Genomic DNA, 27,327 nt, shown 5'->3' on the forward strand with positions numbered 1-27,327 from the left:
ATTTAGCTTATATTCTGGCAAACAAATGTAGTACTTAACACCAAATGAAGCCTTGAGACTTCAAATTATTACTTTTTTGCTTGGTTTTTTATACATTTTATATGTGGTTACATGTAGTTTTTAACTCCTACCTGCCATCACAGGTTGCAAATGTGTGTATATGTATGAATATATGAAAGCTGAGTTTCTCTTGGCATATCTTGGCTTCAGAGTAAAGGCATTAAATAAAACATAGCATTTGGTGAAAATATGTACTCTGAATGAAATTTATGGAAAGATTGCTTTTGGGAAAAGCTTCACAAGTATTAGAAAGTGAATTTCATTTGCATAATTGGGAATATGTATAGCACAGATATACCATAAGACATTCACCCATCACCATATAAAAAACCTTTCTAGCCTGTGCTGACAGTCAGAGGCAACTACACTTTGAAAGCTTAAAAATCAGTCACTGTTTCAGGGTAGATGTGTGTAAGATCATTACACAAATTTAATTGAGGAGTGAGGTCAGCTTCTTGATATTTGAAAAACACTTAAGTTGTCATAGAATTCTGATGATGGAAAGTGTGGAAGTGTGAGTACTTCTGTGTACTTGTTAGTCTGGATGTTTTGTACATTCAGGTGAGCTTTTACTCTCTGCAACAGAGCACTCACCTTGCAGTTATTGTTTCAGCATCTTAAACAGGTTTAGACCACGCATCTTTCATGATGATTCTCTAAACATTTTGACTCAAAGATTTGAACAAAAGCATATTTTCCATATGATTTGTAGATGTTTTCGAAATATTTTCTTTAGTAGCAGAATTGGTGATGCTGGAATAAAGTAAAAGGCTTGTGCATACACCTGATACAAATTCACATTCTTGAATTTAACAAACACTTGGGAATGTCATTTATGCATCATCAAATTGAGCAGCGTGGGATTAAATGTTTAGATTAAATACATTAGAAAATATTTTACAGATATTTCTGAACTGTGTTTACAATTATGGCTAAATTATCCATGATGGAAATGTGGTCTAATTGAAGGCATGTGTCATTGTTTGTTATACGCAGGAATCACCTTATTATCCTGTTTGCAATATGCAGGTAGGCTGGTGTTGAATTTTAGTTTTTTTCATTTTTCAGAACTTAAACCAATCTGTAGCCCATGACTGGACCTCAGGTTTACAAAAACTGATTTTGAAAAAAGAAGATGAAATCAGAGCAGCAGATCGCTGTAGAATTCAGCTGCAACTCCCAGGAAAGCAGGACAAGTCAGTAGAAATCTTGATTAAAAACTTTCTAAATTGGTTTATGTATTAGGTATAGATGTACAAGTGAGGATTTGGGAATCTGTAGCTCTTCCCTCCCTTCTGTCTCTATAGTAAGCCCCTGAGTTTTGCTCTTAAGCCATAATGCTGGCAGCTTTAATGCTCCAGAGCAGCACTGTAGCTTTTCTCCTGTTCCTGAGCCCAGCTTTAATGCTCCAGAGCAGCACTGTAGCTTTTCTCCTGTTCCTGAGCCCAGCTTTAATGCTCCAGAGCAGCACTGTAGCTTTTCTCCTGTTCCTGAGCCCAGCTTTAATGCTCCAGAGCAGCACTGTAGCTTTTCTCCTGTTCCTGAGCCCAGCTTTAATGCTCCAGAGCAGCACTGTAGCTTTTCTCCTGTTCCTGAGCCCAGCTTTAATGCTCCAGAGCAGGACTGTGCCCTTTCTCCTGTTCCTCAGCCCAGCATTCTGGATGCAAGAAGCAAGAGAGGAGGAGCCGAACAGTCGCTGTTACATTCCTTCTCCAGCTCCTCACATAACATTTCATGTAAAGTATATGGTATATGGCATATCATAGCCTGCACACTTCAATCAGAGCTGAGTCTTTGTCTAAGTATTAGAAAATAATGAAATTTCATCTTGCTCAATATTTTTAGCCATGGCTATATTCGTACCAAATGCATTTATAGGTGGCTTTTTTTTTTTTCTGCACTGCAGGTCTGGGCGGCCAACTTTCTTTACAGCTGTGTTCAATACATTTACCCCTGCCATCAAACAGTCTTGGATCAACAATTTACAAATGGCTAAACTGGCCCTTGGTAATTCCTAGTTACTCAAATTTCATAACAAGTTAAAATAGCTCTCAATGTACAGTGTAAGATATATATATATTTTTTCTTTTGGAGAATGATTTTCCTTTTTTGATGAAAACTATAGATGTTTCAAATTGCAATACAGTAAGTAGTAGTGATTGTGTATCACTGCAAAATAATAAAATAGATAAAACAGGGCACTCATTATGAAGGAATAAATTTTCAACAGTATTTTAATGAAGTCTGGTATTCATTATCAATTGTTGCATCTAAATCAACACAAATAGTGTCTAAGTTATAGCAATAAAAAGTATGCTGTCCTTTGATGTTCTTAGTCTCCTGTGTTTGCACAAAGGGATAGGTTTCAAAAGATACTTGGACTTTTCAATGCCTAAGTTGAGAAGCATTAACTTGCTTGAAAGCAAGTTTCACCAGCACATGGTCAAAATAGAGTGCTTTTGTGATGTCTCATGGAAGACAAGCAAAATAACAAAAAAGAAGAGAGAATGGATGTTTCCATCACTCCAGGACAAGGATCCTTATAATTATGGTAACTGGCAGCTGGTAGTGATGTTTCTTAAACAGGCAGAGAAATGCTGTTCAACAAACAGATTTCTTAGAATCTTGAGGAGAGGTTTGATGTGTTTTTTCCTCCTGCAATATTCAATTTACAAGATCATTAAGAGACTACCCTTGACGTTTTGCTAATGTAAGATGTTCTTTTTTTGTATTATCAGTATGTGTGTAATCTATTCAATTGAATTTCCGTTCATAGTTTCGTGTTGTCATTTATGCATCTATGGCATAAGAACAGCCTGATTTGTATTGATTCATCCTGACAGAATTCTTTTCTGTTTCTGTGGAAAGGTGGAAGTGATTATTCAGTGAAAGGATTGTGGAGTGTTTATTGTTTTTTCTTTCTATTACAGCAGAGGATAACCTGTTAGGTTGGTTCTGCATAGAAGATGATGGGAATCAAATCAAAAAGGAAAAACATCCTCTCCTTGTGAGACACATGCCAGTGATGATGGCCAAGCAACAGGAGTTTAAGGTGAACAGAATTTTGGTATGAGATTACAATTAGGTTTTCTTGTGTGATATAATTTCTAAAGAATACCATATTGTAAATACATCTATTAGTTCACATCTGTCACTTCTCTTGAGCAGCTACCTTGATTTAAGGACATTAGCAATTAAAGGTCCAGAAGAGTCACAGGAATGCAAAATGCTGCAATCTTTTTGAGGCACTAAGGAGCATAATGTTTATTTTTACATAGTATGACATTCGATTTCATATGTAAGTGAATCACTCAGTGTAAACAGAACTGTTGGGAATTTTTAGTTCATCTTGAGATTTCCAAGTGTGTTTTTGGGGCTTAGAAGTAACTTAAAGCTTACAAAGAGCAGGAATCTGATCTCCATGAAAGCTGTCCTTTCCTGGTGTAACTATGCTAAATCCTCCTCAAATTTCTGATTTTCATCAGTGCACAGAGAACAATATTTTAAAAAAATTTTTTTAAATTATGTTTCATGAAATCTTATGTAAAGTGTCATATTCTGAACAGTGATATAGACATTGTCTTAATGGTTCATTTCCTAAAGCAATGTGTCTGTTTGAAGCCTTATTGACCACTGACCTTGATGATGAAAATAAGTACAATACCAAACCAATAGATGAAAGGGAAGAGTGCTGGATGCTGTTTTTCCAGTGTACCAATAGGATTTCTTATTGACCAGCAGTCAGTAAGTCTTGTGCAAAAAGAGTAATGGAAATGAAATTGTGCATGTGTGGATAGAATCCCAAAGTTAAGTTAGTGTCAGTGCATGAGTTCTGCTTAAAGAGGTGAGTCTGCAGGCCCTCACTGCTAGAACAGCCTGCACAGGAGAGAAGCTCAGCTGACAGTTTCACCTCACAAGTGAGTATACAAATTGGATGTTGGGGGAAAATAATCCATGGTTCAAAATGCAGTAGAAATGTGTAATGGTGCTAAGACAATCTATTCTTCTGATACTGGCTTTCAGAGCAGCTAAACTTTACTGAAACTCTCTGATTTCCCATACAACCAGTCATGCTTGTCTTATTAAACAGCTTTTTCTGAGGTTTACTTTCTAAAGTCACCACTGGTGAAATAACCAGCTATTTTAAATTTTTTTCAGAAACTTAAATCATGTATATATTTCCTTAGAGCTCAGGCATTTTTAAGTCCTGAAAATGCATGCCAGGATCAGTGAAGGATCAGGCTCAACTCTTGTAATCAAGTTAGAACAGAGTCTTCTTATTTTGAAAGGAAAGGGAAGTTTGTCACCTTTACAGTTGGCTGAGATCTTTGCCTTGGTCACCTCAGGAGAGCAGAGTGTGGGACAATATTGGCCTCAGACCTGGGCTAACTTTGCCAGTTTTTCAGCTCCTAAAGTAATGTGGGTGTGAGCCCAGGTGTCATTCCTGGTTCTCCCAAATCCTTGATAATACTAGGAAATATGACTTAAGTATTACTGCAGCCTCAGCTGCAGTTTGGCTCTCCAGCCCCAGCTGAGGCTGGGAAGAGAAGCTCTGATGGCTAATCCTGTTTGTTGGCTCTCTGTGTGCTGCTCAGGCTGCCCACTGGTGTAGGGAGACATCAGAGCAGGTTTATGTCCCAGGCTTCTGTCAAGACTGAAAGCTATACTACCAGGGTTTAACTATGGAAAAAACATCACTTTTGACTAAGATGCAAAGTGACACAAGGTGTAACAAGGAGCCTGGGAAATATCCAACATGCAGACTGTCTTATTTTTCACTAGTGATTTATTTCATTGACACAGCCACTGTAAATCACTACAAGTAGATAGCTTCAGCATGTGTTAAATGAGACATGCTAAGACAGGCATGGAAGCTCTTTTTTCTTTCTCTTTTTTTCATCTATTGATTTCAAATTTTTATCTGTATATAGTGAATTGCTTTGCTGAATAAATAATGTTTTTTCTACTAAGGCAAATCACTTTGTAATGCCTGCTGACTTCAAGGGGACTGTAAAATTCTTTGCACTTTGGAAAATTGAGTAAACTTGGAATTTAGAACTCAACTTTTGCCAGCTTGTTTTGTGGTGTTTTTTGGTTTTGTTGGTTTTTTTTGGGGGGGAGGGCAGGGTTGTTGATTGGTGGGGCTTTTTTTTGTTTTATTTTGATTTTGTCTTGATTTTTTTGTTAGTTTTGTTTTTTGTGTTTTCTTTTAATTGTTCACTGTTTGGAGGTGATGTTGCTAGGCTATGGGGAGTTAATACTAACTGAGTACTCTAAGTTAATACTAACTGAGTTTTTGCTAGTACTACAATATAATCACAAGGACATTGATGTCCAAGATGAGAACATTAGTTTGAATTCTAGAGAATCTAGTGTAAAAATGTAGTATGACACCTCATTAGAAACCTTTTTATTCTCCACACAGTTAAGAATTGCTTTTATATATTTTGAAGTGTTTACATAAGCTTTATGAAATGGCCGTGGATATTAGGGAAATTAGAAATCCATGACTGGTCATAAAAATGGGTTTTTTCAGATCCTTGATGCTTGATATTTTTTCAGAGTTGGGATGGACTTTAAATATAGACCTTGAGTCTGGTGTTGCTTTCAGTTTTTTTTTTTTTTAAATGGCCTGCATGATAAAATCATGAGTATTGTTATTAATATACTGACAGTAACATGATGACAGGAGATTGGAAGGGAGTTGAAGTCTGAAGAATGATAGTATTACCATTCAGAATGATCAAGGCACCTGGAGAAATAATTTGGGGGGAGGGAGGGGTGGGGGAAGGAAAATAAAAAGCATGACAGTCAGCAGGACAGACACATGGTATGCTCACTGAGGAATTAGGAGTTTCATAAATCCAGATTGAAGAGGTGGTTTAGTTGGTCTGTTAAAGTAATTTTTAATAGATCAGCAAGGTAAGGATTGGTTAGAAATGTAATATTGTTACAAAGAGCAGTAATGAATGTGATGTGTAGAAACAGGTTTCTGAAGAGGTAACCATGGTGTAGTACTGCTACCAGCTCTCCTAGAATAGTGTGTTTGGGTAAGAAAACTCTGTGCTCTTAAATATACACATGAGGTTGATACTTCTGCTGGAGAGATGTCAGTTGAAAAAGTGGCAATAATAAGTTTAAAAACAAAAATTTGGAAAAAATTGTTTAAAAAAATTACATGTAATAAAATGATAAGGTAATTTAGCCTAATGAAGAAGTGTCTCAGGCAGGGTCATGACATATATCAGCCTTACATGTGAAAGGACACTGCAGAGAAAGAGAAGTAAGTACCTGATGTCTGAGATGAGAGGTAACAGGCTAATGATTACATCAGGGATGGTGTCAGGTTGGGGACATGAAAAACTTAATAAAAGTAATGAAGTTATGAAGCATTTTAGCAGATCAGCAAAAGGGAATTTGTAGTCTTTGGGTGTGAAGGTCTGTAGGGGCAGATAAGGAATGTGTCAGGAGCAACATCCGTGCAGCTGACCCTGCCCATGAGAAGCTGGGTGATCTAAACTGACTCCTTGCCTTATGAGATTCTCTGATACTCTTAAATGCTTCAGTTAATTGCAAATTAAAATAGACAGAAACAGGCATATTTTTCTAATGTGCTAACAGCTCTCTTTTCCTCTCCTTGAAGGTTGAATGTGCTGCTTATAATCCTGAGCCATACCTTGCTGGAGAAACAGAGTCAGATTCCTGTGCTGTGGAACATGGTTTTCTTTGGGTAAGTGTAATCTTTACACTTTACCCAAAGTAAAATCTGAAAGTGGTTGTCTCCTGTTTCTTTCCATTGCTTTTTGTGACTCTCGACAATGTGTAGGTATGAAAGAAATGTTGGGTTGTTTTTTTCTCTTTGTTTATTTGTTTAAAGGGTTAGCTACTAATTTGTCCATGTGATCTTGCTGGTCTCTGTAGGGTGTCAGTTATCTGTGTGAGATTTGTGCAGCACAGAATGAATTCCAAAGTGCTGAGCACATTCAGAAGGGAGTTATGTGCTAATTTGTAACAATTGCTGCTGAAACCCATATGAGCTTATACTGTACTACTGTCTGTTTTCATATTTCAAGAATGTTTTAGCCAAAAATAATCTGTTTAAATCTGCATAGGAAAAAACTTACTCTGCATATTGCTATGACCCCAGACATGCAGATATTTCAGCAGAAAAAAATGAGGTGGATAGAAGCTGTTCATAAAAGAAAAAAAAAAGGCAAGCTAATGATTTCAGGAGCTTTTCTAGTTACCACAATACTGAAATTTTAAGAGAGCCCTTGCAAATTAAAAGTTAGAAATAGCTTTTCTTAGTGGTCTTTTTCAAGGCAACCCATATAATTTCCTTTTGTCTTTGCCATTTGTAAATAGTACTTACAAAACCATGCAAATTAAATCTTTCTGCTGCTACAAAATATTCTTTCTCTTTCCTATTTTATTTCATATAAACAGAAAGAGTTACTATACAAAAGCATGTACTGTGCTTGGGTAGATTTTTTTACTGCTCCCTGGGGAGATCCCTAGGGTGCTATTAGGGATCCCTAAAATGTGCAAGTTTATGGACATGTTCATGATACTTAGTTCTGGATCAGGGAGAAATTTAGGCTTCTGTATCAGCAAATTTATAAGACTCTTTCTTTTGGGATGGAGCATTTCTTTGTAGAGCTGTTACTGTGCAAAGGACAGGCCTCAGCTATATTACCTGTTTTAAAAGAACCTGAGACAATTCGAACACCAGTCATTAAAATAACATGTTGCACAGATACTTACAGTAATTGCATTATGTAATGTATATACATTTGAGTCAGATATCAGAATAGGCCATGATATTATTCCTGCTTTAAAAACATAATTTTTTTTTTGTGTGTGTAGAAGGCAAGTTTGTATGTATAATGTTTTGTTATATCTTGTATTTGTGCTGAATTATTCTCTTATGTCTTAATGCACATATAACTTGAGATGCACTCTTCAGTTAACATTCCAGTCATTCCTTCTTGTACTTGTTCATCTTCCTGGAGACAGGTATCAGTCATGGTCTGTTGTGCTTTTTTTTAATTTTCTTTTTTTCATTTCAGATTGGCAGCTGTACTAATCAGATGGGCCAGGTTGCAATAGTCTCGTTTCAAAGCTCCAGCCCCAAGGTTATTGAGTGCTTCAATGTGGAATCACGGATTCTCTGCATGGTCTACATACCAGAGGAGGAGAAGCTGAAAGAGCAAAACAAAGCTCCAGACTCTGAAAATGTTCTTGCAAAAACTTCCAATGTGCCTACTATTTGCCTTGGCATGGAAGAAGGAAGGTGATTCCTGGTTTTGGTGTAATGTGTATGATTTATTGATTAAGTTTGCTATTCTATAGCAAAATTGTGTGAGATACTTCTAAGAAAATGTTTACTTCTTAAAAAAGTATCCAAGCGTTATCCAGTGACCTCAAGGTATCCTTTCCACTTAAATCAAGGATAAAATGCACTCTACAGTATTTAAAATTATACCATGTGGTATTTGAAATTAAAGTAGGGCATCTTTTTGATGACAGAAGATTAGTTCATCATATCTGAAATATATAAATACTACTTTTGTAACATTACAAGGTAATCTTCAGGTATTGGAAAATTTTCAGAATGGCAAGGAGGAGTCCATTAATCTTCTGCCCTGTCATTTGTGCAGGATTTGTCACATGAGAAAAAAATATTGCTGTTTACTATTGACATGAATTACTTCACTCTCTTTGAACTGATGGCCTACAGAACCATGATTTGTGTTGAAGAACAAGGCTACATGTTCTTAATTTATAGGTCAGTTAGCAAACAGATCTTGTTATAGTTACTGAGGCCATAAGTGTGCAACTACATGTGATTTTTGAAGGTGTTTATAACCAGTATAAATGAAGGAGAACAAAATTTTCCAAGGAAAGTGCCCTTTCTAGAAGTCAATGATTTAATTCCAATTTTAACAATATTCTTACCATACTCATTGTAACAATCAATAGGAATTTTGGAAATTTTATGTGTAAGTAATGTCTGGTAGTGAGTTTTTCATTTCTTCTCCCAGGTCTCCAGGTAATATATATATATAGTTTTTTAACTAATTAAAGTTTTAGAAAGACTCATAATAAGGACTTTGAGCAGAATTTTTATTATGTCTCTTTTTTGAATAACTGTTTCTGCAGACAAGATAATATGAATGTGTTGTCATATGTCAATGTTAAGTAATTGCAAGTTGTCTACGCAGACATTCCGGGGTGTCAAGAATTGAAGGAAAAAGTCCTCTTTCCCTCAATATTTTATTTTAAACTTCTCTTTTGCATATTCTAGCAAGAACTATGTAAAGCATAATTTCACAGGTCTGTTTCTTCTTGCTTCTTTCTATAGCATTTCTATTTACAAAAGTTGCCAAGGCTCAAAGAAAATTCGACTTCAACACTTCTTCACTCCTGAGAAATCAACTGTTATGAGCTTAACATATAGGTCTCAGTACTTGTTTGCTGGCTTGGTAAATGGAAACGTCTCAATCTACACAAAAGCAGAAGGTAATGCTGCATAGTGATATGATTTGATGGCATCCTGAGGAACTGACATGTCAGTGTATTTTGGCAGAAGTAATTTTCCACTAATGTATTTTCTGAAAATTCTTTGTAAAACTGCTGAACTAGGATTACTGCTCTTTCCGGTACATCTGAAGAGACTTGTTGGCTCTTTTTAGAGGACAGTAGGAACTTTGATACTGTTCCCACTTTTACCATATATGCATATGACAATTGATTTTCCCCCTTAGCTTAAACCTTGAAGTCTTTAGTGTTGCAAGAATCCAGAAATTTATGTGCTAACAGTAGTACACAGTATTTTACACAGTACTTATATAATAGTAATACTAATACTTTACAGTATTAAGCACAGTACTTATTTCTCTCAACTACCAAGTATTGGTGTTTATGAAACACAGAAATCCCCTATTGGTAGAGATTTCTGTATATCTCATTTAAAATGACAAGCCCATTTTTACTGTATAGATGAGATAAGTCTTTCCTATGTGTGCAGTTCATGTATTTTATGGTCGGCCTCATTTTTCTATTAGCATCATAGTTGGTTGTTTTGTATCTAGCTAAATAATTGGCTAAAATAATTTGAATATAGGAGAATCCCAGGCAGTTTTTCTGAACCACAGCTGTCTTTTCCAGAGCTGGTTTGAGTGCTTCCAGCACATCTCACTAAACTCCCTGCAGTATTGCATATATATATATATATATATATATATAGTGATTCAGTTAAAAATCAGTAATGCTTTGCTCAAGGTTTGAAACCTTAATTTAAGTGAAATGTTAGCACATAGACTCCTAACCTTGCAAGGTACAGAGCCAGCAGAGACCTGCCTTGTTTGTGTGAGCTGCAGTAATGATGGTTGTCATGCTTCTCTAAAGAGGTGGGCCCGGTGAACAGTTCAGCTGCATTTGTGTGGAACTGTACCTTGGCTGCTAAATCCTACCAGTCCCTAACTGAGGACCCAAACTCAGTATCTGTAATCTTGGGGTAAATTATGTGTCCACTGTTAGATCATATAAAGAGCTTGTTTGGGAAAGGTACAGGATGCTTTTTTTTTTTCCCCAAGCAACAAAGGATCTGGGAAAAAGTGCTGGGAAAGAGACTTCCTTTGTCCAGTCGTTGTCTTCAACCCAGTAGGTTTCCTGTTGAGCTGTTGTCTCTGATCCAAAGCCAGGCATTAGATTTCAGTTCCCTTTAAAACTTTTTTTTTTTTTTTTACCACTGAATAGCATTTTGTTTTACTTTGCTTTTGAGGTACAGGAATGAGGTCTTGATCCTAGATTCATAATATTTTTGGTATTTCAGTTTCTCTACATACCTGGGAGGGGTATTAAAGTGAATTTGTCATCTTCTCTCTGAAAGTTGTTGATGTATTTAAGCTGTTTTAAGACTGCAATTACTATCACTCAACTTCTTCCAGAAAAGACCACTTCAAAAACACAACTGACATCCTTGGCAGTATAGCTAAGAAAGGATTCATGGGTTGCATATCTACAGAGAATGTCAAAGGTGGGGCAGAGCTGTTAACCAGACTGCATTACAGTCTGGTTATGTTGCATTGACCAGGATCGTACCATACTCTGCTTGTCTTCTTCTGAAGACACTGGTTTTGGGCAGTGAGATGTTCATAGAGTCTGTCAGAATCATGGTCACTGGAACTTTGAGATGGGAAATAATGATATTTTTCTGACTCTTGTCATTTGCTCTTGTAATCCCTCTCCTGACTGCTTGGTCAGTGTGGCTTATTTCAGTTCTCCATGCCCCGTGGAAGTTGTGTGATTCAGCTGCTGCCATGTTAGCATCCATCTTCCTTATGTTGGCTGTTGTGGTTATGTGAGGCACTCAGCCCTGGAGGGGTGTTTTTATGAGCACTGACCTATTTACCAAACAAAGGAATCCAAGCAGTGAAATGGGAGGGAGGGGGAATGCAGCCTCTGAGGAGCTTTGTGCAGTTCATCAGGGGTGCCTTCTCTTCTGCAGAGGAGGTTACTTTTCAGCCACTTCAGCTTGGGTTTTGGTCTGTCATTATAAAGGAGATTAAGTTAAGATTTTAAGGTGAATGTGAAATATTTGAATTGTGAAATATCTGCATTACATCTTGATTTTAAGCCTGAGAAGGACAAATACTGTTAGATGCCCAGGAAAAATGATTGTTACAGGATTCCGTGAATGAGAAAGGATAACCTTTCTTCTAGGATGAAAGTCTATCTCACAGTCTGTGATAGAGTTGGGATCCTTGTGACTTCCTCCCTGGGCAGAAACTGTGGATCAGTTCAGTCACTGAAGCTCAATGCCTTGCTCTGTGTAGTCAGAGACCCATGATTTGTGTCATTTGTGTCATTTACCCCAAAAGCTCTAATTTCTCCAGTTGTTCTCAGAGAGGTCAGTGCATGTAAATATCCATGATGTTTGTTTACATACAGCAAGTGCTTTCTTCTGACTTTCTTCACTAGAGATCTATGTCAGATCAACAGCATCCAGAGTGCTCTGGCTGCAGAAAATCTTGTCTTGAAGTCTTGAAGTAGTAAAAAATGGAAACTGAGAAGTCTGTACAGTAAACCAAGGAGCAAATGCCATGTTAGTGGGAAAGTAGGAGGTGCAAAACTTCCTTTCTGGAGCGTAGTCATATTTTAGTGAGACACCTCTATATCCATATACTTTCACATATGAGGTAAAAAGTATTTAAGTACTTTTTAGTATTTTATGTATTTTAAGTATTTAAAAATACATAATTTAATGTATTTGAACACAAACTGAAAGCAAAGTCTTGAGGTGCTGATACCATAAAACCTACTTGGCTCTTAAATGTGAGCTCACATGCTGATTTGTGAAAATATCAGAACACTAGGGTGCAAGTCAGCTAATATGTTAATTGTAAAAACAGTACCCCTGATAATTATCCTCACTAATCCTTATGTGTGTGAGAAGACTTCTTTTGGGAACTGTGAGACAGCTAGTGAATTAAATGCTGTTCTGTATAGGAAGGGGAGTGGTGCAGATTGCAGAATTTCTCTTTTGCATAGTTATCAGTCTGAAAAATTCTGCCTTTAGTTTTTGGCTCGGGCTGAGTTAATATTTCCATGCAAAACATGCTTAGAAGAGGTTAAGGGGAAAGTGTGTTGTATTGTCTTTGTTTAAAAAACAACAAAACCCCTTTGTGATGATTGCAGACAGCCCAGCAGATGTGTTTTCTGAGTGATGTAATAGCAAAAAAGGTCAACATGTGTTTGACTTCCATTCACAAAAGTATCTTAGGAAAGGGAAATCACAATCTTTATATAATATAGGTGTATTGTTCCTGATGTACTGGAGTCAGTTCCAGCTTCCTTTCTCCTAGACATTGACATACATTTCCTCTTCATAAAGTCCTGTAAAGAGTACAGGAGAGAAACAGGAAAAAGAAAATAAAAACTCAGAATTACTGTGGCAGAAAGTAGAAGAATTAATATTTCAGTAGTTCAGTAAGAGTTTGGTCCAGTGAAATAATAGCTGAGGCAACTTTGGCCATGCACAGAACAGAAGAGACTTCACTGGTAAGAACTTCGGGAACTCTGAAGTTGGTCAGAAATTTTGATTACTTACCTGTCCAAAGAGGCTTTGTGACACTAATCAATGGAGCATTTTCAGAGGATTAATATCAAAGAATATGACAAAAACTGAAAGGAAATACAAGAGTAAGGGAAACAGTTATAACAGTGAAGGAGTAGCAAGTCAGTTGAATGGTGAGGTACCTTGATGAATTTGTTAAGACCCTTGTGTCCTCTGGCAAATTGAGGAAAGGAAGAATATGTGGAATGCAAAATGCTGATGTCGAAGTCAGAGCTTGAGTGGAGCCAGGTACTGCTCTAGCTTGTCTGAAGAGTGGATTTCTGGCATGTGATTGCCACTTCAAGTAGACATTGTGAGAGGCATTGCTGTGAAAAATAAACAGTGGTATTAAGCTGTTAGGGAGAGGACTAGAGCAGTGAAACTGAAACAGAGATAAAATACTGTTGTCTTTGCAGTGTCACATAATACTCATCACCAGAAACATGTTGACATTGCTTTCAGTCTTATTTGAGTATCTCATGCCAGGACCTCGGCACCACCCCCTGTATAACTGTAGGAAGAGTGCTGTCAGCTATTTGGCTTGAAGAATTTGATGCATGTGGGAGAAAAAATGAGTATGCATGCACAGTGTAGGACATTCCTAGTTACACATTGTTTAGAAGAGCAGGCCTGAGTGTCTCATCTTATTTTCAAGTGATGAGGAATGTGCTAAACTTTTGACTTCTGTAGGTACCATTTTACTCCTCCACAGTGCTGGGTTATGTACCATGTGATGGAAAAAATGTTTGTGCTCCACTGCACTAATGAACCAAGACCTGCTGTTCCCAGGGCTGTGCTGGCAGCTCTGCTGAAAGCATCAATAGTGCTGCTAAGCAAGAGAGGAAGCTGTCAACAAAAACGCTTGCTCGGTTCAGCTTGACTGAAAGCATAAAGGAAGGCAAGACTACTACAAACTTTGAAAAGACTTTCTGAGGAAATAAACTGTATGTTAATAGGTTGTCACATATGAAGACCTGAGTGCACCAACTAATTACAATTTTTAAAAGTACTAAATATTTAAAATATTTATAAATTAGTAATAAGAAGCCTATTCTTATAAATGATTGTACAATAATTTTTCTTCCTTCATTGGGTTTTGCGGAAACAAACCACAGTTTTAAAACTTTTCCTATAGAATGGACATTGTTTTAAAACTTCTTCTATTCACTCAAATTTAATCAGATAGGAAGATAACTAATTTTTAAAATTAATTTTAAAAATCAAAAGACTAATAACAAATGCAGTACTGGAAATAATGTCCTTTTTCATTGACGTCTTAGAAATATTTTATGAGAATGAGAGACCTTACTTTGATGCAGCTAAACAGCCTGATATGTGCATTTCAAGATACTGTTCAACACTGGTGTATAAACTGTGGCATGTGACTTCTGGAGAAACATAAGTTACAAAGAGTATTAAAAATAGTGACATAACACAATGGCATAACACATATCTATTAGTATAAAATCTGTCTTCTATTTTTTTTTAAATACTTTTCTAATATGCAAATATCAGACATCTTATATACAACATAAATATATGACATCTCATTTCAAGAAGCCCCTGGATTCATTTCTATCTTGACCCTGTTCTCGGATTTTGTAGAAACATCTCTTTGCTGCAAACAGCTGTACCTGCAATTCATATCCTCATGAGACATGCCTTGAGATTCTTTTGGCTGAAGTTTTATCTTGGCTTCTATTTCTTGCTTCTTTTCTCTTTTGCCAGCAAAAAATAAACTTACTTTAATCAGTAACTAGCAAAGGATTTTATAGCATCAAACGAAGCTATTCCTTATCTCTTTTGCAAGTGGTGTGACTAATTTTAATCACCTGGATAGTGCCAGTTGTTGAAACTACTCACATAAGCGCATCTTGAATCTGCAGGTGTTTACACAAGTCAGATAGAGATAATGCTTCTTTTCCCTTAATTTTAGGAGCAATGGACATTGGATCAGACAGATAACATGGTAAATAGCCAGTGTCAAACATGAAGTCTGTGCAGGGAGGTATTGAATAGGGTCTGCTGAGATCTAAAGAGAGAGGCAGGAAGAGTATTATGTTTTCTTCAAAGTGTGATTTTGTTAGTTTTAAACCACTTGTGAGCTAGACACAGACTTGATAAGTGCTTTTGGAGCTGGGTGATAAAATTCTTGGTCAGCAAAATGAAGTTGTGATCTTACTTTTAGCCAGCAGCCTCTGGTTAAAGCATTTACAGAAGTGTGTTGGATTATCAGGCTTAGTCCCTTGCCTTGCTTGAGTGGATTTTTACCCATGCTTTCCACTCTCAAGAGATTTCCCTGGCTGCCACAAAATGAAAGGAGATGCACAGGGCTTAATTTGTCCTCCTGGTGCCATTCCACTTTGTATAAATAATGAGTCATTCAGGGTCCAGAACACAGCTGACACATCCTTTGAATACTGTCCTAATTACTAGACCAGAGAGTGTTCCCCTGCCCTTTTTTCTCCTCATCTGTCTCAGATGCTGTCTGATCTAGAAGACATTAGTGTTTGCAGTAGGAAATAAAAAAGCACCAGAGAATAGCCTTATCACATGACTAGGGTCATAGGGTAGAGTGACAGCTTTGGATCTTTCCTGGGCTGATACATCAAGTGGGATTTCAGGCTTTTTTTTTCAATAAATTGTGGTAGACATGAGGCCTCTATCTCACCTTCTTTGTATGTCCAGTCCTATGGAACTCTTAAACTGGATTGTCAAGTACTGCGTTAACACACACACCAACAGAAAATGGTTTTGTGAGAACTGAGTTTTTTAGGTATATATATTGAATCAAATATTCATTACTCACATGGTATTTATAACATTGATAGTATTGAAAGCATTTTCTTACATTGATGGAAATTGTTAATAAGGCTTAATGCTTAGTCATCTCAGGAGTTACATGGAGCTTCAGGGCATAAAGGTCCAGATTTAAGAAAAAAAAGAAGCACATTAGATGTTTGAAATTTATTTTGAGCAAAATGTAACTGAGTCCACAGTTGATATCCTGAAAATCCTTTTTTTCTTGTTGTTTCAGTATCAGCTATGCTATATATATAAATTAATGTATGCTTTGAATGTATTTAAGAGAAAGACTTGTCAAGTTCTGTGAACTTTTCTTTTATGTTATTGTTTTTTTCAGTGTGAAAATATAACTAGAAAAGATAGTTTTTTGCTCAGCATGTCTGCTCCTTGCCCAAACTCATAGTCCTTATCCTTAGGAATAATGTAGCAGAATTATGCTGGGTTTATCCCTAGGAATGGTGCTATGTACAGATTGTTGTTAAACTTCTGCAGTCAGCATCCCTTGCACAATGAAAATTGTGACACACACATGTGCAGCTTCACTCTCTGAACTGCCTGCAGTGCTTACAGCAATCATAGAGTAAGGGCAGCCTCAAGTTTAGAATTGAATTTGTGGGTAATGTGGTTGCTAAAGAATGGAAACTTTTCCAAAAGTTTGTTTATTACTAATAGTACATATGAGTCATAGAGAACACAGTGACTCTGACATTACTGGGAGAGTTTGCTGGCTAATAACTGGAAGCACTCTTCTCAACGCAAACTAAAATAATGAAAATTATTTTGACAGCCTGAAACTAAATGTCAGTTCTACAAAGATGCTTTCAGAAGAGAGCCCCATCCTGAGAATGACTCAGCGAAGGTTGTATCTCACAGATGACAGAAATTTTGAGAATTACTCCAGAACTGAGGCTTCTCATTATTGTTGTTGCTACTGTGATTGGTGAGGCAGGAAATTTTGTGCCCCCGTTCCCTAAGCAAATAATAGAAGATGCACTTGTTTTCAGGAGGGAAAAGAAAAAAATTGTACTTAAGTGCTTGCCTAAAGATGTGTTTACTTTGGTCTCATCAATCAAAATTTAAGTGGTTACTGAGTTGAAACCAGTGTCAGAAAAGTAAACAACTTTTCTGCAGCTTGTGTAGGAAGAAGGCTTTTCAATGAAGAAATGGTGCTTTTTGAAATGTTTTGTCTCAGTGTAAAACCCAGTTACTTTTAACAGATTTTTATATTATTAATAAATCATAATGTATAGAAATGTCATCTTTGAGACTATACGCAGTGAGCACTTACAATATATAAACTAATATGAAAACATTAAAGTTATTATTCATGTACTTAACATGTCAATTTGTATGTATAAAAGAGAAAGCTACAACTGTTTCAAGAAGCCTATGTTGCTGGTTCTTAAATTTGGGGATAAATAATCTCCTAGTCCTTGTTTCAAAGAGATGGCAATTGAGAGTGACCATAGCAGTAGGTGGAAGCATGCAGTTCTTACCAGAACCTCTCTGAATAACTGATTGTGCCACATACACATGCATAATTTGATTTAGATCTGCTAAATGCAGTCCAAAGAAAACACTGTGGGTTTTATAATTAGAGGAAAAAGTAAGAAAAGTGAAGGTGTGGCACAAGACCAAGTTTTAATTTCTTCTTTTTTTTGGTCTTAATTTCCATCTTAATTGAAGCATTTGGTAGTAGGATGGTCCATTCCATCAAAATGCTCTTAGAAAGTGAACTGCACTCATTACAGCCTACAGTAAAAATCTTCCTGATGACTTTGCACATGAAGGATGATTCTGTCCTAGTTAGAAGTTGATTCATCTTGAAATAAGTTGCCTGTGAGCTCCTTCTGGGTTGGAGACAATTGTGTCAGCCATGGGTTTCTGACTGTATTTCCTCTGGAAAGGAAAGCAGTTGAATCAGAAGAGCAATGTGGTATTCCTGAATTATCATTTAATCTAGATAAAATTTACTCTCTTGACAGTTAATATGAGTACTTAGGTTTGAATTTTCTCCTTAATGTTGTTTTAGCCTTGCAAATTTACCCTGGAAGCTAAAAGTAATCATACACAAATCGCATCATAGCTTGAAGTGGCAACTTGCAGAAATTCAAGCAGTGGACTTTTCAGAACTGTTTTAAAGCAAAGGTCACCATTTGCTTGTGTGTATAACCTTTCTTCTTTTTTTATTGAAGATGGGACATGGAACACAGAACCTCAGAAGATAGTTAAATTGGGTGTTCTGCCTGTTAGAAGTCTGCTTGTGATGGAGGAGACCATTTGGGCTGCATGTGGTGGACAAATTTTTATAATCAGCACTGTGACGCATTCCATAGAGGTAAACGCTTTTGAAAGCATTGCTCTCCTATTATGCTTCAGGGTCTAAGTGGTGAAATTTTAAAAATGAAAATGTGTTTAAGAAGCATCATGATTCAGGAAGCTTTTTATTGAATGTGGTCTCAGTTCTTTTAAATCTCACTCCGTTAGTTTGTAATTCTGCTGTTGTGTTCTCTGCTGATGTCTCAGCAGACCTTGCTGTCATTTACCCACTGGTTTCCATAAGGTGCTTGGAAATGATAGAGTATTTGGGGCAAGAGATTTTCTTAAAAATTAAATCTGAGGTAAGGCAGCAGAGAACTGGGCACCTATAGGCACATTTCATGTTAATTACAGAAGAAGGTTTAACTAACAGACTGCCTCTATATAGTTAGATGTTACTTGTACCTTGCAATAATTTCATAATATATTTTTTCTGAGTTTTGCTTCTCAGTGGCCTACAAAAATTCTATATGCATAAGAGCAGTTTCTGATGAATAGTCACACAAAAGCCAGCTTTTTCAGAATGAGGGAAGAGTCTTAAGGGTTCAAACTCACATTTGTGACCACATTTTCCAGAAAATGTTAAGCCTTTATTTCTGTCAAAATTACAGCTTTCACCAAAAGAATATCTTAGTAGTCCAAAGTTAAGACTTGATGAATCATCAGAAGTTCAACCTCTCCTTCAACCTACAATGGAGTGTCACTGAATTGCATGATGTTTACAGCCATGAAGTTTTTTCAAACAGGAGTCATGATGAGCTCACAGCCTCCTTCTTTGTGTGCTTTGTTGCTGCATTTTTTTCTTTGATGGTCGTGTTTTCTCCCAACAATTGTCTGTTTGGTACAATTGATTCTGTGAGTCACTGTCATGGGTTTGCAGGGAAATAGCTAACATCCTAATTTCCTCTGTCTTTTTCTGTGTTTTCTGAGAGATTTGTTTCATCCAATAAGTTGCTTGGACTGTATATTCTCCTACTTTGTTTTTCTTTAAGGCTCGTTGTTGGTAGTTTGAATGGTATGATTAGGGAAAGATTTTGGATGAGTGATTTGGATAGGTGCTTAAAATGGACTTTTGTTAGTTTCATAGCCTCTGGGACACATGGTTGCTATTCTACAGACTTTAGTAAAATCTCTCAAATTCTCACTAGGAAAACAGTAAGAAATCACAGCCAGGTTCTTCCTGTGTGAGGCTGGATACATACAGCCAGATCTCTGAAAATAGGTTTGGCAAGTCTGGCCTAATTCTGTAACACAGCTCTCCCTAAGTCTGGTGGTATGGCTGCAGTTTGGGCTATGCTGGGCTGTTTTGCAGAGGAGAGCAAACCCAGAGTTAAACAAACTTTGAGGATTAAAGAATGTTTAAAGCTTACTCTGTCATAATATAGTAAAATGTCATGTACTGCAGTGTTGAAAACAGAAGTTTGGAGACATAAAATAACAAGGACTCCACCAATATCTCTCAGACATGGCAGCTTCATTTTTCAGCTGTTACTACAGATTTTCCTACAAAAGCATCACAGGAGGTTTCTTCTCATTTCTCAACTGAGCCATCTGTTGTATTCAGAGCTCAGGTTATTATAGGTCTATTGCACACACAATAAATGCTGCAGCAAGTAACATATAAGAAATGGTGCATATGGGTTGAGTAATGCTTTTTCAATATAATTTTGTTCAAGAACATGTACGTCTGTATGTCTGGCTGAGGGTCATCTTTTTAATTTCACACAAATATCCATGTCATAGTGTGTCATGTTCCTCATAGAATTGGGAATGAGCAATGATTTTCTGTTGCTTCTTTATGGGTATTAAGGCATACTGATCTTTTTCTCATCATCTCACCAGACTAAAAAGGTCATTAATGTTTTCAGTGTTGCTGCCTACTTAGTGACCTGACTTGTTTTGATAACTTCCTAGGCTTATGTTTCCAAAAGTGATCTGCTGTGTTGTCCTTCCCATGTTCACTGGCAATATTGTTTCAATATTATATAATATATGAGGCAATTTAAACTCTGTCTATATAAAATATTTTAACATCTGAGCTGCCCCTTCCTTACTGTGAAGAGCAGAATATTTGCTATGAGGGGAAGCAGGAGCAAGGAAATGTTTGTTCTCCCTCTGTGCTCTCTCTCATTGAAAGTTAGTTGAAATGATTTGACTCAAGATCTTATGCATAAATGTGATCTTCGCTCTATCAGCAGGAATCCAAGTATTGCACAGGGCTCACCTTTTACTCTTGCCTCTTTACTGAACTCTTTATATCTCCATATACATAATGTGGAGATACTCCATGTATACTGCAATATAGCTGCTTGCTACTTCATTGCTACTGTCATGCATGCATACTATGTGCTCTGCAATATGTACATTATCTGTAAAGGCATCTGGCAAGATTTTAAGGCCATGTTTGTGCAAATCCATCAGCATATTCAAGTCTATTTTTTAAACTTGTCCTTGTGAGGCACTCTTTGCTTCACAGGTATCTCATGTTTAACTGTCTGTGCATTTGCTAAGTGCAAAGCACATTATCCTTGAAGACAATCTCATTCCATGCTTCCTTGTTTTGCTAAGATTTTTATTTAAGATTTTTCTTTCTTGAATATTTTTAGTAAATGAGCAGGTTTGGCAGTGTGTGTATTGGATTTGGATATTACTCACTTGTGCTTTTCTCCCCCCTCTAATATGGGTAAGACTCACAATTAACTTGTTCTAATGATATGTTATTGTAATAGAATGTTTTAGGTAATGTCTTTTATTGGCACAATGCCCCAAACTGGCACAATGCCTCAAGATACTTGGCAGGGCACGCATGAGAAACACATCAATTGCTGTTATATATTAATTACATACCCTGATCCTCTTTCTGTGAAGAAGAAATTTGTTACTTAGTTTTGACCCTAGATCTGACAGCTGTATTGCTGTTGGGTACAGACCTACATCCAATAATGGTCTCTGTGCCTGGAGCTCCTTGTACTCTGCAAAGGCAGTTTGTGCTTGTTTCAAAACTTCAGAAAGTGCCAGAGTATTTAATAGAATAAAGTCACTGGTTGAGTGTGATTCTATCCTAGTCTGTTTTGCCTTGTTTTTAAAACTTTGATAATCTATACAGGGGTTACACTGAAATGTTCAGCTGAGTAAACAAAAATATGGAAATCCGTATACATGACTGTGCATTGCCCAAGTGTTGTAACTTCTTTAAAGCAGTGAAAGACTTTTGTTTGAGGTTGAAGGTAATGGCACTCATTATCCTCTTCACCTGAAGCTGGAGAAATTGTGGTTCATTTTTTGGTGCAGCTGTTTGGTGTAAGTGAGCACTCCCTCAAAAGAAGGGCTCTGCTGTGTCCCACACTGCTGGAGCACTAGTGAGCTGCACTGGGCTGTGGCATCCACAGTGCCTTCTGCAGCTCCTGTGCTGCTGTAGTTAGAATGGGAGAGCCTGAGGGAGAAAGCCAGGCAAGAGGAATGTAGGTATGAAAACTAAAAGAGAAAAAGAAAATTCATTCAATTCTTTTGATAAGAAAAGGAATGAGACCTCTTTTTTTCCTTTGTATTTGTATTTCTTGTTATAAAAAGAAAAGAAAATTAGAAGTAAAAGACCAGCTCACAGGTTTTCAGATAGGCGTGTAATTGAAACAGATCTTAAAGCTATCCTCTATGCAAAAATTTATGCATAAGAAGGTGCAGTTTTGGGGTATGTTCTTGCTCCATGTTAGAGGACCCTTTCAATGAGAAGAATAGTTCTTCCTACAGGGCTTGTCATGTTTGCAGTATACAGTTTTGCTTCAAGTGGGTCTGTGTATTCCAGCAGCCAGCTGTACAAATGGCAGGACAGACTTAGTGGGAGTATAATGAGTTGGCTAGTAAAAATGGAATGTGACAAAAATGCATGTGCAAGTTGTTTTCAGTGGCACCAACACAGTTGTCAGCTGTGGTTGGATCACTCCAGAGAAAATTCTTTTTTTTACAATCTTATCTTTTCATTTTTCTTCTAATTTCAGAGAGTGCAAGTTGCTGGTCAGGTTTGCCTCAGCAGCTGTGGGTCTATCCCCTAGAAGTTCTCAAAAGCAAACTAGTCACCAGTGTAGGGATGTATGAGTCTATAAACAAAGTAAATAGTTTAGAATCTTTTTTTCAATGGAACATGCATGATGAGAATGTCAGCAAATCTAGTCATAAGGGCTGTTTCTGACTTTGAAAGATGTTTTTTATGATAAATTCTTCTGTTGAATAAATCCTATGATTTTCAAATTGTGTATATCATTTGGTAATGAATGAATACTGGTTACTTGAGGAAAACAGTGAATATAAATGGGTCTGCCAGAGTTGCTTACCTTACATTCTGCAGTGTTATTATTCAAAGAATCAAAAGGTAATACAGTAACACTCAAAAACTGAACCACTGCCTGACAGCTGGAGAGAAAATTCTGTTCATTTACTAAAAACTGAACATTTGGAGAATAATGTTAACAAATGAAAAATACAAAAGATAATTCCCATTGTCTTTAAACAGCAAATTTCTCATTGAAAATAATACTTTATGCAGTAATAAAGTATAAAAAACCCAAAGTGCTTAGTAAACATAATACCAAAAGTTATTCTTTGTGGAAATCCTAAATTTTTATTCTTTGTCTCTGATCTTAGCCTGTTAGCTGAATTTTGATGGAAAATTTGGACAATATATCTATAAAGTTATTATATTTAGATTTTAATTTAAAAAGCCAAAATGTAACTTAACTGTAATACCTGGAAAATTTAAGTGTATTTCACAAGGAAGGAGGAGGTACTTCTGCATTTTATCTGCAAATGTAATAAAGAATATATAATAGGTTAAGTGAATATTAGAGCACTTATTACTTCCATACCCCTCAGTGAGAGATTTTTATCCAAGGAACAGTTTTTCATTTATTTAGCTAAGTAAGTTTTGTATTTATCAGACTGGCTCTCTGATAATAGCTGGCACAACAATAAAATACTGTGTTCAACTTCAGAGACAGTCTTCTTACAAGACAAAACTGGGAGAGAACAATCCCTCTTTCTTGTTAATGATTAAGAAACTTTACTACAGCTTTATCTCACATGTTAATAGAGACATACAGGGAGAGAGATTTCTGCCTTCCTGGAGCCAGGTTGTAACTGGCTCTAGATCAAGGAAAAAGGTCTATCTTCAAAGTGTTATGTTACTTACATTTTGAAAGAGGATCTTGGCTTTTATAATGAGAAGCATCAATTGTTTGAAGGACAGGAAAACAATATAGCTAATACTTGTGAAATTCAAAGAAGCATCAAAAACCCAACTGCAATATTAAGGCTGACATTGTTATGTGTGTAATTGAGCAAATTGTGTGTTTATATTCTTATACACTCTACTTTCTAAATATTACTTTTTATTACATATATAATGTAATAATAACTATTATTATTATTATTTATTTATTTATTTATTTATTTATATATAATAATTATTTATTATTCTTGCTATGAAAAAACCCCAGCAGAACAAAAGAAAAGTATTTTTTTATTGTTGAACTAGAAGTTCTGCTGTAGATAAAAGTACAGCTGTGGTAGATTTCCCAAAGGAGTATAAATAAAGAAATATTAAATCCTTTTAAGTCTGAGCTGTTTTGGGCTTGCTAGCCCCTATCATGCAATATTTTTAAAAACAAGAAAATCTGAGTTAATCTGTGTTAGGTGGAACCCTGGCTCAAGAGCTGAGAATCCTTCTACACTAATGATATATTTCCAAAAAAAGTCCCAGGGAAATTAACACATCATACATGGCTATCAGAACATATCCTGAGCAAGGCAGAGGAAGCTTTGTCCTTGTCAAAGAGGATGAAGATACGGTGCTTACACTGAAAAGCTGGTAAGAAAGGTTGAGTGATAGCCTTGCATCTCCCCACAGAGCCCTTGTTTTTCTTGCAGAACCACTTTGAAGCCCATCAAGAGGAAGGGATGGTAATCTCTCACATGGCTGTGGCTGGAGTGGGAGTCTGGATTGCCTTCACATCTGGATCTACCCTTCGACTGTTCCACACGGAGACCCTGAAACACCTCCAGGATGTTAACATTGCCACACCTGTTCACAATATGTTGCCAGGTAGCTGAATTGCATCATATGGTAACATTTTTGTTTTATCACTGTTGTTCTTCAATGCTGTAGATTAGGCCAAAATCAGAAGTTTCATCTCAGACTTGGAGTCTGGTAAGTGTGTCCTGACTATTTACTTTAGTAAGTCATAGTCCATCTGCTGCCCAGGTGAACAATGTGTGCAGTGAGCTGGTTGAGTAACAGCAGGTTGAGATAAGCACATGGATTCTTCTGTTTGGTCATATTTTTTGTGTGACTGTGAAACAGTTGGACAATGTAATCTGTCATGAAATTGTGTTTACTTTGCAGAGATTAGCATTTGCTTTTGGAACCTTAGAATCTAGTACACGATGGAACCATTTTGCCTAGGATCTGGACCAAAAAACCACTTGCTTAATTTTAGTTATATCAGTAGATCCAGGGAACTCAGCTGAACCATTCACATGCTGCCATTTCAGAGTGTGTTCAGCGTTTTGCTGACCCAAGCTCTAACTTGGTGAATTAAATGATTAGTTTTAAGTCTAACCTGTGGTTGTTAGGATAAAATTTTAAAAATTAAAACTCTTTACATGTTTTAAGACAGAAGCTGTTCAATAAGCAGTTGAAATGGCTTGTATCAGTTTAGCAAGTGGATGACAAAGGCTTCAGCATCAGCAAGCACATCAGGTGGGAGCTGGGGCTGTGCTGGGAGGAGAGACAGAAAAGTGGTACTGGCATGGCTGAGCATGAGGTATCCATGAGTGGACAACCATTCTTTCTGTCTCTCCTTGTTTGTAGTCTGGAATAGACCAAACTTCTGCAGATTTTATGGGCAATGTGTGTGCCAGCTTTATTGCTTAGTTTTACTAGCTGAAGCCGGTTCTTCCCACACAGAGATTATATTTATATTCTCACAGGAGTTAGGCATAAATCTTACATCAAAAATGTTTCACATTTTCAGTGTCTTCTTCTTACCATGTTTTCTTTCAGATGGCATTAGCTTTGCAATAAAACTCCATTATAAATTTTGTCTGTTTGCCATGTTCTAGATAGGGTGCTTTTTACATGTGGTCTTTGACCATTGCTCCAGCACTGAACAGCAGCAAATCATCTGCCTTTAAATAGATAATTTGATTGAATTCATCACAATTGTGCTAATAAATCAAGATCAGTTGTAAAAGGATTAACTTTTAGTATGTTCTGCTGTTCATAGCAAGGGGAAAAAGGGAAGTAAGACCCTCCCTTATACATATTTTCTGCATATAAATATGTTCAAAAATTTAGCTTTGTGTTCATTGCCATGGCAATAAAACTGCTGATATAACATACCATTATTTTTGTCAAGAGTTTTAGCTAATTATAGCCCCTTGGTGTCATTCCTACCCATTTTAGTTCCTTTTTTTTTTCTCAGTGTCTTCACAGAAAGTACACCAGTGAATGGAAATGGAAGGCTATTTTGGGAGTAGGACATTATTATAGCAAATGTTCAAAGGGAGACTCCTTTCTAAAAATGAACTGAATTTCAATTATTTAGCAGCAGCTCTCAGGCCTGTTTATATGATCTCAAAAATGCTGCAACAACAAAACCTAAAAGACAGAGTTGTAGGAGGTTTACATAATAAAGCAGCAGTTTCAGAATTAAAAGGAGCTAAAAAATCTAGTTCTGTATAGTATATATTAAGATAAAAAAGGATAAAAACCCAACAAAGTGAAACTGAATTACAACATGATGAAATAGCTGTATATTTACAATATATGTATTTGCCTTCATGAGAGATTTTTATGAGATCTAGTTTTAAAGTAAACAGCTCTGTTAGAATTTCTGAAATTCAATAGAAGTTCCTTAATATGCAGAAATAACAGATAAGTAAAAATTTAAGTGGTGTTGAAATGAGAGAAAAAATTTGTGTAAAAATATTGCTAAGAGTCTTAAGAAGAGAGATATAAAAGGGCAAGATCTCTGTATAACTTGAAGAAGCTGGGCTTCTTTTCCCTGGATTTTAGAAGTAACAAGATGTATTACTGGCCCAATAGGCTACCTAGAGATGTCTTTACTTAAAAATAATGTAAATAAGAGGAATGTTGCTTCATTAAGTTAATGAAATTTTTTTGTTGTTATACTGTGCAAGTAAAAGAAAAAATTACTGTCACTGTTAGGAATGATTACTGTGAGTTACAGTACTTAAAAGATAACTACAGTAACTAAGCAGTGTAGGAGGGTCTCATAACCTTAAAAATGAGTTCTCATAGCAGTAAATTTCCCCAATTTTGTTCTTAGGAGAAGACATTTTTAAATATCACAGCTCTCTGTCTTGTAAAGGACAGAATCACAGGGGAGTGAAATGGCACAGAAGGCAATTGTCCTTATGATTTGGTGAAGTTTAGTAATGCAAAAAAACAGACTGTGTCTGGCAGATTCTTTTACCTGCTGGAGGTAACTTTAAATGTGTGGCAGTCCACTTCTGAGTTTTGGAGATTGGAGGGCTCTCACTTTCTGGAGCTGTGGAAAGTTTGTGTGTAGGAATGCAGGACTGGAAATGAAACCAGGATCACAGAGGTGACTGTGGGATAGACATTTGGTCTAGACCGGTCTGCACTACTTTTACTTCATATAGCATCAAAAATATTTCTTAATAATGTATAATAAGATTGTGTTCTGTAACAAAAGATCAAATGCCATGTGAGAAAGGAAGAGAATGCTTGAGAGGAAGAGCATAGTCATTGTTATAGATCCAGCTAGCTGTTTATTTCACCATCTAGTTCACTGTGGATTCACAGTACAGCTGGATTGCTTTTAAGGAGCCCAAGTACAGCTCTGTTATCTTAACAGAGAGCATGCTGAGCAGCAGAGAAATCTATTAACATTTGAAGACAAATGCTCACACTTCACTAGTGCAAGATATGTCATTTGTAGAGCAAGTTTATGCTTAAAGTTTGTGATCTGTAGCTGAAGGATCAA

The 27,327-nt window shown here is 36.5% G+C and overlaps 1 protein-coding gene across 4 annotated transcripts in view; it reads left to right on the plus strand.

The window, feature by feature from the left end:
* Positions 1 to 27,327, plus strand: part of ARHGEF10 (Rho guanine nucleotide exchange factor 10) — a 110,251-nt gene that overhangs the window by 73,441 nt on the left and 9,483 nt on the right. For 3 of the 4 annotated variants that reach the window (XM_036380380.2, XM_036380381.2, XM_036380383.2), the window contains 8 exons: positions 1,129 to 1,256; positions 1,967 to 2,067; positions 2,991 to 3,112; positions 6,704 to 6,790; positions 8,130 to 8,353; positions 9,425 to 9,582; positions 18,181 to 18,323; positions 24,224 to 24,398. In XM_036380380.2, coding sequence (XP_036236273.1) covers positions 1,129 to 1,256; positions 1,967 to 2,067; positions 2,991 to 3,112; positions 6,704 to 6,790; positions 8,130 to 8,353; positions 9,425 to 9,582; positions 18,181 to 18,323; positions 24,224 to 24,398 — 1,138 coding nt within the window. Of the gene's footprint in view, positions 1 to 1,128; positions 1,257 to 1,966; positions 2,068 to 2,990; positions 3,128 to 6,703; positions 6,791 to 8,129; positions 8,354 to 9,424; positions 9,583 to 18,180; positions 18,324 to 24,223; positions 24,399 to 27,327 lie in introns of all 4 variants that reach the window. The other variant, XM_036380382.2, reaches the window with a different exon arrangement.

Source organism: Molothrus ater, chromosome 3, assembly GCF_012460135.2.
Source record: "Molothrus ater isolate BHLD 08-10-18 breed brown headed cowbird chromosome 3, BPBGC_Mater_1.1, whole genome shotgun sequence".
NCBI classification, from domain to species: domain Eukaryota; kingdom Metazoa; phylum Chordata; class Aves; order Passeriformes; family Icteridae; genus Molothrus; species Molothrus ater.